Here is a 13,641-nt window from a genome sequence, read left to right on the forward strand (position 1 = left end):
TCTATGTATAGCCAACACGATCTGCAGTGAAAAGATTAGAGATGATTATCCTCCCTCCCTGTGTCTGTTTTTTCACTCTCTCTTTGGCTCTCGCTCTTTCTTTTTCTCTCTCGCTTTCTCTCTGACACTCGTGGCAGGACAGGACAGAGAGGTAGACTTTCAGTTCTATCCCACAAACACACGGTGAAACCGTAGACGTCCCCTTTATGCATTTTTAACAGCTCAGCAGATGATGGGAACAGTTTGGTTGGGACTCTTTGTTCAAAGATACAGACCAAAGTGATCAGGTGAGTCCAAAGTGCTCTCTCTTTTTACATACGTTATATTTCTGTAGAAATAACTGTTTGCTGTAGAGGCTATCTTTATCTGCATAAAACAGTAAGTGGTGCGCATTGATTGGCTGTTAAGTTGATGCGTACCGTACTGCTGGATCCCGGTTACATAACCAAATCTTTGTATGTATTTTAACTTTGGGAATCGGCTGAATTTAGAAATTCTTGGTTTTACTTGTCCAAAAACAATCTTTTACGAAATGATTTCACTTCAATGCGTTTAATGCAGAATTGCACTCTAAAGGATTATCAAAGCAAACTTGAGGTTTTTTTTTTTCTTTCTGTCTTTCTTTTCAGCTGTAAATGTTACTTGTCATTCTCAAGGTAAGGCAGGGGGTGTACTCCTCTGTGCTTTGCTACCTGAGAAGAAGGGTCGCCCCTCAACATCTTGCTGACTTTTAATCAGACGCGCATCAGGGATAAGATACCCTGGCACATCTTCGAACAGAGACTGACTGGTAGAACAGGATGCCTGGGTCCAGCGGCGTTAACGTGGAGGGCTCTTGTGGGGCCCTGTGTCGAACCCTGGTTTCTCAGAACGGTCTGCAGAGAGACACAGCAGACATCTCCCAGTCTGTCCTCTACACATCCCTGATGGGCCTGCTGCTGGTTGCTGACAATGAGGTGGGGAGAAAACACTGCATTAAACCTTTAGTTTCTCCTCTAATAGCACTGAACATGTTATTAATGTGGATTTCTATCAAATTTGTTAGAATATAAGCATAGGAAAAGATCTTTTGAAAACATGAAAGTGTAATGCTAATCAACTAATCAACACACGTGTTTACGCACCTGTCAGCAGTCCTTGCACTCTCTAATAGGATAAAGCCTCAGACTGACCCCCTTTTTTTTTTAGCCTTGCTTGTTATGCTAATGAGATAAGAAGGCTAAATCTGTCCTGCCAAAGTTACACACAGGCCAACATGGCAGGGTCAACGCAGACAGCTAGTCACATACAGCATAGAACATGGCATACCAGTAACCACATAACAATAATCTGTCTGCAGATACAGCATCACTTTAGATTTAGGTATAAACTTCTATCATGCCTTCTTATTCGTAGAAAGAGGCGCTTACTGTTGGAAGTGGAAGAGTTGGCCTTAGAAACATTGGGAATACAGTAAGTGTCAAAGAGATGGCATGCAAATCTCCCATACGTTTTGCAGCAACAGGCTCACGTTTCTTTTCCTTCTGTTTGGACAACAGTGCTTCCTGAACGCAGTGGTCCAGTGTTTGTCTCACACTTGTGTCCTGCGCAACTATTGTCTTCTGAAGTCTTACAAGCACGAGAAGTTTTCAAAAGAGGAGGCAAAGCTCATGGAAAGTGGGTTTCCTAATTTTCTACCTTTTTTATGTTCTCCATACTTTTTTAAAAAAAAAAATCATACCTTCTTTTTTCCGTTGTTCTTTTGCCAGGTTTCTCTCAGGTGCTCTCAGGCCTTTGGGATGTTAGGGAAGGAGACACTGTTGTAAATCCTCGACAGTTTTACAGCGTTTTTAAAGCAGCAGTGCCTTACTTCAACGGTTACAGGTAAGAAAAACAGTTAGATTTTTCCATTACAATTTAGTGGAGTTGGGCTATTTGATGTTCATAAATCTATCTGAAGGAGTTAAACCTTTTATCTTTTTCCAGGGAAGGAAAAAAAAATTCTATGTATTTCTCTTAAAATCAATTAATAGATTTTAACTTCATGTAAGCTGGAAAGATTGAAAAAATATCACTATGAAAATGAAGAATAAAATTTTATTTTAATTTTATTAGCATTTGTCTGTTCACAGTTGATTCAAAATTCATACCTGACAGTGGTTGGCTTTCACAAAAATAATACATTTTTACACATCAGGATACAAATTTACATGTACATTAATACAGTGATTAAAAATGTGTAGGTTCTACTTAATTAGCTCCTTTCAAGGTAAAAACTTCCAAGATTATTCACAGCAGAACAATAAAAAAAAAGACAACGATGAATGTTTCAAGTTAAAAGAAAAGTGGGAAAAAGCTAAAATACCATCAAGTAAAATCAGCTACCCACATCTCGTCTTTACTTGCCTTTTAGCAAGGCTGTTGAGTTGATAAATTTAAATAAGAAAAGAGGCTTCAACGCGGGCAGCAACAACAAAAGCTTTGTTGTTTTTCTCTGTATCTTAAGAACATAAGGCAAATTCAGCTGCCAGGTTTCTGGTGGTGATTTGTGGCTGGAGAATATTAAACATGTATGAGTGTTTGTCAAAAAATACATGGTTAAAGTGTCATTATTTACAAAATAATGCAAAGTAGGCACTTTTAATGGACTTTTAATGGACTTTTAATGGACTTTTCAAGCAACTTTGCATTAAAAGTGTCATTATTTACTGAATGACACTTCATGACAACAATCACAAACATTCATAAAGACTCCTTCATGTTCATGACAGGTGTTATGTCATGTTTATGACAGTGTCATGTCAGTCTGATGTACACCCCATTCATATAAAGTGTTACCAAATACATAGCACAAATGAGAAACCTCAATTTCATGCCCTGCAACTTTAGAAAATTATTAGATAGCTAAATGTTAAACATTTATTTGCATTAAACTTTTGAGATAACATAAGAGTTCAAAGTGAATTAAGTTGAATTAATTCTGCATAGCAGAGATGGGCAACTTCATGGAAAAATCCTTAAAAGTTATTAAATGGAAGAAAATGAAAAAATTGGGCCAGGAACATAGCTCTGTTGAACTCCAGCCTTAACAGGAATTGAGCATGAACTGAAGTTTAATTTGGCAACAGAAATCCTAAATGAAAAACGAGACACCAAACCAATTCAAAGCTTTGTCAGACATGCCTGCCCAACATCAGCTATTAGGACTGTGATCGTTATTTGTGATCCTGCAAATAACGTTTAATAATCACCGCATTTGACACTTTTATTATGAAAGAATCTCTAGAGTTGTCCTTGAGATTTAAAAATGTTTCTATGTTTGAATTTAACCCAGCCAGCAAGATGCTCAGGAGTTTCTCAGGTTCCTACTGGACAAGCTGCATACCGAAATAAATCGCAGGCCTTATGTTAAAAGGACAGGGAAGGAGCCTCAGCAACAATACGTCAGATTTAGGTACGAACAGAACAAGACAAATCTGTGCTTGAATCCTGGATCTATCCCATGTGAATGCACAACCTATGTTTCCTATTTCTGATCTGATGTAGAATTTCAGAAGAGGCGAATGCCATGTGGAAGAAGCACTTGGAAAGAGATGACAGCATAATAGTAGGTGAGGAGGTCAATCTTGTCTTTGTCTTCAGCTGGATTCAGAAGCTGAAACTGACATCACATTTTTTCCCCGCTCTTGACAGATCTTTTCTCAGGTCAGCTGCGGAGTTCACTGCACTGCTCGGTTTGTTCGCACTACTCCAACACGTTTGATGTGTTCTGTGATCTGTCGCTGCCCATCCCTAAAAGGAGCTCTGCAGGGGAAGTCACCCTGCAGGAGTGTCTGGACCTCTTCTCTCAGGAGGAGAAACTTGACAAGGAAAACTCACCAGTAAGACAAAAATTTCACAGGATTTGAACTGAACATAGTTCAGTTTAAACAACCAGATTTACTTGAAAACAACAGATCTGGTCATTATTGTTATTATTTACATTTTTTTTAATGTTGATTTCTGCGTCTTCCAGATGTGTGAGAGATGTAACAGACGTACAGAGTGCACCAAGCGGCTTTCCATCCAGAGGTTTCCTCAGGTTATTGTAATCCGTATCCTTGGCAACAACTTCTGCTCTAATTAGTTTGAAAATGAGGAATTGTGTTGGTGTGCAAAAACACATTGTGCTCTCATACTTAACAGTCTCCGACAGATTTGAACCGTTTCACAACATCCAGGTGGTCTATCAGTAAAAGCACCGTGTACGTGTCTTTTCCCCTCAAAAACCTGGACCTCGCACCTTACGGACCCGTTGACTGTGGTAACAAAGAGTTTTTATTACCTTACCTTTGTACATGTTTCAGTAACCATGGGCAGCTGCTTGACCATTTTTTAAAAAAATAGCCTATGAGAAAAATGGGAGATAAATTGAATAAATCGATGTAAATTGAAACATATGCACCAGGAAAAACTACTTAAAATGTGAAGAAAAAGCCTACAGTTGAAAAATGGATTGCTATTGAAATCATAATCAAATTTTACTCAAGTAATGGGGGGAAAAAACTTATTAAGAAAATGAAAACTGACATGGTTTACTACTGAACTTGGAGACTATGTAAAACAAGAAAACATGTTGCTATATTAGCATAGATTCAAAAGCTTGTCCACAGCTGTTTATAGATTGTAATTGGATTTAAATATAAAAGATTACATTTGGTTGTAGTATAAACCTTATTCCATCACGTGCAAATCCAAGAAAATTCTCACAAACAAAAAGGTTTTTTTCTTGTAAGATTATTTTTAACTCAAAAGCTGCTGAATTTGGAACATGAGGTCAGAGGATGAAGCACAAGCGAATCAAGCATCCTTATGCTGAAATCTGTTCAGATTCAGCCAAAGTTGACTGAGTTCTGTTCTGCTGTACTGAAGATCACTTACGCCAACCCTTAACTCACTCAGATCGCAAAGATTTTTGAAGGTATATAATTATGTGTTTATAAAAGCTAAGTAAGTGGCTTGATATTAGCTCTGGTTGTTTGGTTTTGCTTGTTGATGACAAAAATAAACAAATTCTAGAAAATAAGACAACATTTTTGCCAAACTAAAGGAACTTTACATTTTTAATGCCTAATATGTTTTTTTTCTAAATTTTGAATATATTTTTATAATAAAGAAAAGTCTGTGTGCTTCAGTCTTGTCTTTGAATACTACAAAAAATATTTCAGAGACAAGCCTTCGTTCTGAGAAATCTCTGTTTCTGTTTCCATAGGCCCAGTTTTATATGATTTATATGCAATTTGTAACCACGCTGGGACTGTGAATATGGGCCACTATACGGCCTGCTGTCTAGACCAAAGTGGATGGTGCTTCTACAATGACTCCAGGTGAGACTTGAGAGATTCTAACACCTGATTACCAGACGGCGTTTTGTGTCAGAATGTCTCCTGTATAGACGTAGTCTTCCTTCTCAGAGCTTCCCTCCTTTTTCTCTATGTGCAGCGCGACCTCGATCACGGAGAGCCAGCTTCAGACAAATCAAGCCTACGTCCTGTTCTACCAACGCAGCAGCAGCACAGCCACAGTCAGGAAATAGCCTACAAGATGCAGCCAATCAGTCACCTCACCTCCGGTGTCCATAGAAACAAATAGAAGCAGCAGCAGTTTTAACCCTGACATCAGCAGCAAAAAAAACATCTTGATCTCAGTGTGCCTTCTCTGGAACTAAAAGCACAGGGAGAGAGAAGGCATGCTTGTTGTAACAGGTTTTAATGTCAGTCGTGCTTGAGAAGCATCTCAGTAGCCATTTCAGTGTCTGCATGGCTACTCTCAGGGAGGTGAGAGCCTGATGAATATGATGCTCTTATTCATTATGAACAGCTCTTACTCTGCGATTATATGTATGACGTAAGCACTATATACGTGTACATCATCATCAATCACGCTTACTGATATGAGCCCTTACAACCAAATGAAGAAAACATAATAGAAATAGGTCATGACTTTGACGTGTATGTAAGACATAAAATGGCATCTTGATAATTTTTGTAAATAAATTCTTATAAATATTCAAGTGGTCACACATTAAAATAAAACTTTCTGAAAAACGTTTTGTTTTCCTTTTTTCAAGAGATTTCATTCAAGATTTATGGTTTCTGAGGAAAAGAAAGTAAAGCGGTGGACTGATAGCCATTATGTCAGAAAGAATATCTAGATGAAGTGTCCGAATGTAAATCTTTACCGACTTAAAGTTGAACACATCCATAAAAAAGATGAAAGTAAAAAATGAGGGAAACAGAGATCTACATTTTTAGACTTCTTCCAAATTGGTCAAAATCCACTGGCAAGAAGAGAGAATTGATTGAATTTATCTTGGAAACCCAGTAAAAAAAAAAACAACCGAAGAATTAGGAAACCAAGGCAATTATGGAAATGTAAGTTAAAAATTAAATAGATTACCGTATTTTCAAAAAGATTATCGTAAAATTATAATCCATATCCTTATTGAATTAAGTGTTTCAATAATTTATTTAGTTGACAATTTGTTAAATATGCAATTTAACCATTAAATTACAAGCTTATATAGCAGATGCAGATAATTCAATGCGTTTTCAGTAGTTTCATGGTTCCTATTCCCGCAGCGTCACCATAAAATAAATTTATCTGTCAAATTTCGATAGGCAGGACTGAAACTGATCTGTTCAACTCCACTGGTTTAGCTTCATTCTTACCAGCCTTTTGAATACCAGCTTTTTGCTTCCCTACTCTACGAAACTGGCATTCAATCAATTCTTCGACTTTATCTGCTCTGGACGACAGCCTCCTGCTTCTGTTTTGTCTGCTAATTGTAAAATCTCACCAACGAGCTCACAGGAAGGTCAAGTAAAATCGTCTATGAAAGTGGCCACGACTTTCATAGAATGAGGCTAAACTAGTAGAGTTCAACAGACCCGTGTTAGCTCCACCTCTTGACTTTGAAGGGTGAGTTTGACACATAAAATGATGAAAGTTTCAGCAAGAAAATTCAAAGACCACAGGTGCATGATCAGATATTGTAATGTCATAAACTCTGCAGGAGAGAACGTTTTGTGAAGGGGCCATGTGCCTTTCTGTTATCTTGAACCAGTTTACCCATTCTCCTATATTTGTTTCTTTTTCTAACCCAAATGATGGCTGAGTGTGAAAATGCACAACTCCCTCTAGATGAGTTGTGTGTGAGATACACTGAGCAGGATGTTTGCAACCAGCATCTTTGCCATGCCACATTCAACGTCACTTAAATCTCCTCTCTTTCCCATTGCGTTGCTTGATTTGAGCTACAGAAAATTATTTTCATTGCATCTAAATGTACCATGATGCTCCAATGTGACTGACTGACATTGAATTGCTGACAGGCAATTTGTAGATACTAAGTAGAACTGTGAGTATATGAGTAAGTGAGACTCAATCCTGTCAGAACCCATTCCATGCTGGTGAAATCATGCAACAATCTCCACACGCCACTTAACTTCCATAGTTTGGTATGCAAATTGCTAAGTTCTTTATAAAATATAAACAAAACCTTAAATAATTTTCCGTTAGTAGTTTGTACATTATGTAATGAATTAGAAAACTATTTCAGGCACTGGGTTGTTTCACTGTGAACATTTTGGATGTTAATGCTGTCAGACGGATAAAGAGACAGCTGCAGTTTACAGAAAGTTAAAAACATTTTGCTACGTGTAAGGTGCGGCATCCTTCTGACAAATGACACAAGGAGGCAAACTGAGATTTCCAGTCTGTCTGGTAGGACAATTAACACACTGAGCTCTTCTACCCCTACTTGGAAGCGTGTTCCTTCAGTTTTACAGATAGTACAAGGCTGGCATGTTAGGATCAGTCAAGCAAACGTTGAATTTCAGAGTTTAAACGGCTTTAGATAGCCTAGCCTGAAAGAGATGACTGGTTTGACAAGTCCGCATTTCCCTACTCAACTGGATTGGTAACATAACAAGGGAATCTTTGTGGCGTCTGAATATAACCAGTCAGCTCATTCCGGCTGAGATCTTGTAAAAGCAGCTGTGACAAGGCCAAGGCAATCTGTTCTGAAAGCGTCAAAAGCAGTGTAAGTCTTCTGTATTTTAATAGCAAGAAAGACTTGTTCTTCATACCTGTGGCGTGGTTTGGCTATTTTTTCCTCTATTTTAATTTAGTTTTGTTTGTGTTTCCCAGAAATGGGCTCTATCAAGAAGAAGTTGGTGATCGTTGGGGACGGTGCTTGTGGGAAGACATGTCTGCTCACGGTTTTCACCAAAGACCTCTTCCCTGACGTCTATGTGCCTACTGTATTTGAGAACTATGTGGCAGACATTGAAGTGGATCAGAAAGAGGTAAGGGATGATGTCACCTGGTTGGAAGTCTGACTGCTGGCTTACTTAGTGAGCAAACAGACAAAAAGACGTCTTTCTTGGAAGGTGGGCCCTAATATTTTACAATTACTTTTTGAAGTTTTAAAATTATGATACTTGTCGTGACTAATTATGAATACCATTATTAGTAAATTGCAATGTCTTAAAATTGCAATGTCTAAAAATAAAATATTCTAATGATTTTTATTTTCTATAAAATCGTGAATAATTTTATTCTCCCATTAGACCAAAGAAAAAAAAAAATCAAAGCACTTTTGTATTCTTTTTCAGTATTTATTGCTGAGAATAAAATCCAAAGTTTACCATTCTACTTTCATTTTGTTCTACTTTCTAACTCACGCACTTTACCATGTAGTCTGTTGTTGCTGCGTCTTCTTTTCACTTTTCAATTAGAAACCACATACACTTTAGAACATAACAGAGAACTGGAATGAAAGGGGTGCGCTGTTTTAATTTTCTTCAGAAATAAAAATGTAAAGAGGGAGACATGCATTTGTACTCAGCCCTTCAGAAGCAATTATTTTGTACAACCACAGTTTGAAGCAATTATAACTTTCGTCTTTGAGGTACATATCTATCAAATGAAAAATGACTGCTTGCATTGTTTTTTGTCAGCAAAAAACAATTTGTTTTTAGTGAGTCAAAGGCTCTAGAACAGATTATATACTTGAGAAAAAGAAACCATTATAAAATTATGTGAAATCAACATTTATCTAATATTATTACATTTTAAGTTTTATTTCATGCAGCATAGTTTTGTCACGTTATAAAATGCAAACAAAAAAAACTTAAAGTATTGTTAAAGGATTTATATAAAAGACGCTAAAAAATATATTTTTTTTTGTTTAAAATAATATTAAAACAGACAACATAATTTCCATGATCATCAAAATACTGTGTAGACCTAACTTTCTGTAACGATTACAGAAATTTTCTAAACTTATACATTTGCTCTTTTATCAGATACAGTTGGCACTTTGGGACACAGCAGGTCAGGAAGACTATGACCGACTGAGGCCGCTTTCCTATCCAGACACTGATGTAATCCTTCTGTGCTTCTCTGTGGTCAGCCGGGACAGTTTAGGTATTGTTTGTGGCCTGGGTTGAAAGTAATATCTATCTATCCATCTGCTGACCCAAGATCGGGTCATGTGGTGATGTACACTGTCAAAAAAAAAAAAAAGACTCTAATTTATGGTAAAATACCGGCAGTTGTGGTTACCAGAATTTTGCTGTATTTATACAGTAAATCCTTATTTATCGGCATTTATAAATAATATGGTAAAATTTTGGTTCTGTGGTTCTGACAGTCGTGGTATCTTACCCTAAAGCAGGCACACAAAGAAGATGGTACTTTCAATGCAGCTGGTCCCTGTGTGAGCATGTACCACTTGCCTTGATTACTTAAAGTAAAAGCTTGGAACCAGACTTCTCGCATATCCTTAGAACAAAAGCAGAAGTTTTTTTATAACTTAACAGAAGGAAAACCCAGACATCTTCTCCCTGGTCACTCTCTCCAGCTCATTCTGGGGGATCCCAAGGCATTCCCATGCCAGAAGGTTATACATATAATATAATCCCCTCAGCTAGTGCAGTCATACATGAGGTCTCCTACCAGTGGGACATGTAAAATCTGAAGAGATTAGCACACAGGATGCATGCTGATATCTGAACTAGAGTTCAGATATCAGTGAAGAAGCATCCCCTCTACGCCTAACCCTATTACTAAGTTTGAGTCCAACCACCCTATGGATAAAGTTCATACCCAGATGGCACCCCTTTTATGACAGTATCCAAGAATTGAAACCTGAAGATGTGAAGAGCAGACTCTGTTGCTCAGTTACCATCCCTGAAGGTGGTGATCCCTCATTTGTCGTGTAAAGCCCAGCTGTGGTTAAGCTCCTGAGGCCAAGGTTTAACCACAAGACACTTGTCTGGTTCCCCACCTGCCTGACTTTGGGAAAAGGCTCCAAAACCCGGGCAATCTCATCTCTTGTGATCTGCCAAATAATCCAAATCCTTGAATTACTTCTTGTCTGACCCAGCTCCTGAAGTCAATTTGCCAATTTAAGTGACCCTACCAGGATCCTAATCAATGGACAACATAGCCTTCATGATGATAGGGTCCCACCACATTAAGGTGGCGATTCAAAAGAGGAGCTAATAATGATATAATTAGGTTTTATTTAGCATATTATAGATTAGGAAAGTGATTTATGTTGCTAATTCATACAATTTTTTCTTTACTTTTTGCAGTAAATGTTAAAGAAAAGTGGACTCCTGAAGCGAAACACTTCTGTCCTCATGTTCCCATAGTCCTGGTGGGGAACAAAACGGATCTTCGCGACGATGAGAGTGTCAGAAAAATGCTTGCCAAACAGAACGAGGCATGTTGAGTTGTTTATATTTTTTGTGGAGCTCAAAATAACTATGTATTTTTGTCTACTTAAAAATCACGAAAAGTGTAAATCTATGAAATTTGTTTTCAGGAGCCAATTAAATATGAAGAGGGCAAAGACATGTCTACACAAATTGCCGCCTACAGCTACCAGGAGTGTTCTGCTAAAAACAATGATGGCGTGAGGCAAGTCTTTGACACTGCAGCTAAGGCAGCGTTGACGTACAAGAGACATCAGAAGAAGAGTCACTGTGCGCTTTTATAAGTAGCGCTATTTTGAAGCTCTCATGATGGGCAGATCCTAAATCTTTAGAATTTAAAGGGAGGAATTTAAAGCCAAAACGTTTCAAACCAAGGCTGATTTGTACATCACGAAGAACAAAGACAAAAACAGCTACGCTACAGAAAAACTGCAATGAGAGCCATTACCTTGTACAAAATCAATTTGGTTTAAAAATAATAATTGCTAATAGTAACATAAATCTTTCTTGACACCATAACACCACAATTTTAAATGCCAAGACATTTTTGTACCACACTGTGAAATTCATTAACCAGGGGATCAATTCACAAACAGATGAGCTGAATTAGCCTTCATATTTTGTCATTGAGTCTAATATATACTGTATTGTCTTCACAAGGCATTGTATATTTTTAGTCTCCCTTTTAAGCCATCATATCTCCATTATACTGTCCTGTATACCTATGATCTTTTCAGCCATATTTTAACTTTATAGCTCAATTATCATGAGATTCTGAATATAGAAAATAAACTAATATTCTGTTACTGGTGAAATATTTCTTGTTAGTTACAAGTTTTGGTTGTGGTATCTTCCTTTTAATGATTTTTTTTGTGAGTACTTTTTGTTGCATTCAGTTATCATTTACTGCAACAATTTGATGTTTATTTTAATACCTTTCATGCTTTCATATTCGGTCAAACGTTTTACAAAATAGCCTAGGATCATATCCAATTTCAGATTTACTTGCCATATTGTCAAGAGATTACACTCATAAAATTTGTAAAACACAGTGGTCTTTTTCTTTAATGTAAGGATATTGTGTTGTTCAAATACTTTATTGAACAGCAGCTTCAACAGAAACTGTAATATAAGAATATGTATTGTACTTACAGGGAAATGCAAGCAGTAATGCATGTTATAATGTTTTTGTAAAGATATTTCATTCAATGAAGTGAATGAAAAAGAAATAAGGCAGACTGTACTGGATGTCCAGATCTGATTCTTTTTTTGCTAAAAAAAAAAAAAACCACAAAAATCAGGAGGTCTCAGATTTTAGTGGATATATTATCAAAGTTTTTTTTTGGAGGATGGTAAAGCAGTAGATTGCACTGTTGCCTGACAGCAAGGAAGTCCTGGGTTTGATTCCTGGCTATGTTTCTGGGTTCTGGGTTGGAATCTTAGCCACAAAGAAAGAGCCCTGTACAAATCTGCATGCAAAGAGAATGGATTATCTCCAGAACTCCGTAGCATTCAATAGTCCAAAAATGTGACTGCTAAGTTAACTGTTTTCTCTGAAATGCCCTTAACCCTGTGATGCATGACATATTGACTATACAGTCTTCCATGAGTGGGTCTTTTTGGACCCGTGTTTAAATCAATGTGTTTTTTTATGCTACTTTTGTCATTTTGATTAAAAACAATGTTTAGTACACTTCCTGTTGTGTTCATTTCACACAAGTATTATTTTATGTTTGAAATATTTTCATTTTTAAGCATTTTTAGAAGAAATTATAGAACATTTGTGATGATTTGTAGAACATTTTTAAAACAAAATGACAACAACAACAGCAGTTTTACAACAGCAATGTTGGAACAATGTCAGCGTTCATTATGTGTGTATGGGTGTGTGTGTGGGGGGAGGAAGGAGGGGATAGAAAGAGCACATTTCTTGAAAGTAGCTAGCTAACCAAGCTAGCTAACATTGCCGTCTGTATTCTATTGTGCTGTGTGTATCATGCATGTGAGGGTGTGTATGTATGTGCATTTATTTATCCATCCATCCATCCATCCATCCATCCATCCATCTTCTTCCGTTTATCCGGGGTCAGGTTGCAGGGTAGGAGCCTAAGAAGGGAAGCCCACAGTTCGCTCTCCCCAGCCACTTGTTCCAGTTCCTCCAGGGAAATCCCAAGGCGTTTCCAGGCCAGCCGAGAAACATAGTCCCTCCAGAATGTCCTGGGTCTTCCTCTTCCCGGTGGGTCATGCCCAGAAGACCTCACCAGAGAGGCGACCAGGAGGCATCCTAATCAGATTCCCAAGCCACCTCAACTGGCTCCTCTCGACATGAAGGAGCAGCAGCTCTACTCTGATTCCCTCCCAGATGACTGAGCTTCTCTCTCTAATGGACAGCCCAGACACCCTAAAAAACTAACACTCATTTCGGCCACTTGTATCCGTGACCTCGTTCTTTCGGACATGACCCAAAGCGCAGGATCATAGATGAGGGTAGGAACTTAGACCGGTAAATCAAGAGCTTTGCTTTTTGGCTCAGCTCTCTCTTCACCTCGACAGACTGGTACCACACCCGCTTTACTGCAGACACTGCGCCAGTCTGTTGATCTCCTGCTGCACTTGGGGCAGGACATCCTCCCCGACCAGGAGAAGACACTCTATTCTTTTTCAGCTAATTTATTTATGTATTTATTTATATATCTATGAATTTTTATTTTATTTATTGAGATAATAAAATAAAGAACCTTGAACACATTGATCAACAGGTTTTGCATGTAATTCAACACATTTTCTCTTTTGGTTTTCTCATCCAGGGTGTCAGATACACACAGAGACACACCGACACACACACACACAAATAACACACATGCACAATAAAGTATAGGCAGTAATGTTAGCTAGC

At 37.8% G+C, this 13,641-nt stretch overlaps 2 protein-coding genes across 2 annotated transcripts; both read left to right on the forward strand.

Moving 5' to 3' along the window:
- Positions 1–28: 28 nt before the first annotated feature.
- usp21 (ubiquitin specific peptidase 21) lies at positions 29–6,354 on the forward strand. The gene is made up of 12 exons (XM_028029540.1): positions 29–287; positions 630–956; positions 1,396–1,452; positions 1,539–1,656; positions 1,749–1,863; positions 3,314–3,433; positions 3,526–3,590; positions 3,673–3,860; positions 3,995–4,073; positions 4,175–4,282; positions 5,231–5,345; positions 5,461–6,354. The coding sequence occupies exons 2-12, from the start codon at positions 801–803 to the stop codon at positions 5,552–5,554; spliced, it is 1,215 nt and encodes a 404-aa protein (XP_027885341.1). The 5' UTR covers positions 29–287; positions 630–800; the 3' UTR covers positions 5,555–6,354.
- A 1,414-nt stretch (positions 6,355–7,768) lies between these two features.
- Positions 7,769–12,438, forward strand: LOC114153549 (transforming protein RhoA-like). Its single transcript, XM_028032210.1, has 5 exons — positions 7,769–8,062; positions 8,170–8,327; positions 9,330–9,450; positions 10,623–10,753; positions 10,856–12,438. The coding sequence occupies exons 2-5, from the start codon at positions 8,172–8,174 to the stop codon at positions 11,027–11,029; spliced, it is 582 nt and encodes a 193-aa protein (XP_027888011.1). The 5' UTR covers positions 7,769–8,062; positions 8,170–8,171; the 3' UTR covers positions 11,030–12,438.
- The last annotated feature ends 1,203 nt before the right edge of the window (positions 12,439–13,641 follow it).

The sequence above is a fragment of the Xiphophorus couchianus genome, chromosome 1 (assembly GCF_001444195.1).
Source record: "Xiphophorus couchianus chromosome 1, X_couchianus-1.0, whole genome shotgun sequence".
NCBI classification, from domain to species: Eukaryota; Metazoa; Chordata; class Actinopteri; order Cyprinodontiformes; family Poeciliidae; genus Xiphophorus; species Xiphophorus couchianus.

What these genes read in the sequence shown, in the direction of transcription:
- usp21 (XM_028029540.1), top strand. Translation starts at nt 801, where the DNA reads ATGCCTGGGTCCAGCGGCGTTAACGTGGAGGGCTCTTGTGGGGCCCTG. An exon ending in TCCTCAGGTTATTGTAATCC is followed by an intron (nt 4,074 to 4,174) that starts GTATCCTTGGCA and finishes AGTCTCCGACAG; the next exon opens with ATTTGAACCGTTTCACAACA. An exon ending in TTACGGACCCGTTGACTGTG is followed by an intron (nt 4,283 to 5,230) that starts GTAACAAAGAGT and finishes CTGTTTCCATAG; the next exon opens with GCCCAGTTTTATATGATTTA.
- LOC114153549 (XM_028032210.1), top strand. Translation starts at nt 8,172, where the DNA reads ATGGGCTCTATCAAGAAGAAGTTGGTGATCGTTGGGGACGGTGCTTGT. An exon ending in TTGAAGTGGATCAGAAAGAG is followed by an intron (nt 8,328 to 9,329) that starts GTAAGGGATGAT and finishes CTCTTTTATCAG; the next exon opens with ATACAGTTGGCACTTTGGGA. An exon ending in GGTCAGCCGGGACAGTTTAG is followed by an intron (nt 9,451 to 10,622) that starts GTATTGTTTGTG and finishes TACTTTTTGCAG; the next exon opens with TAAATGTTAAAGAAAAGTGG.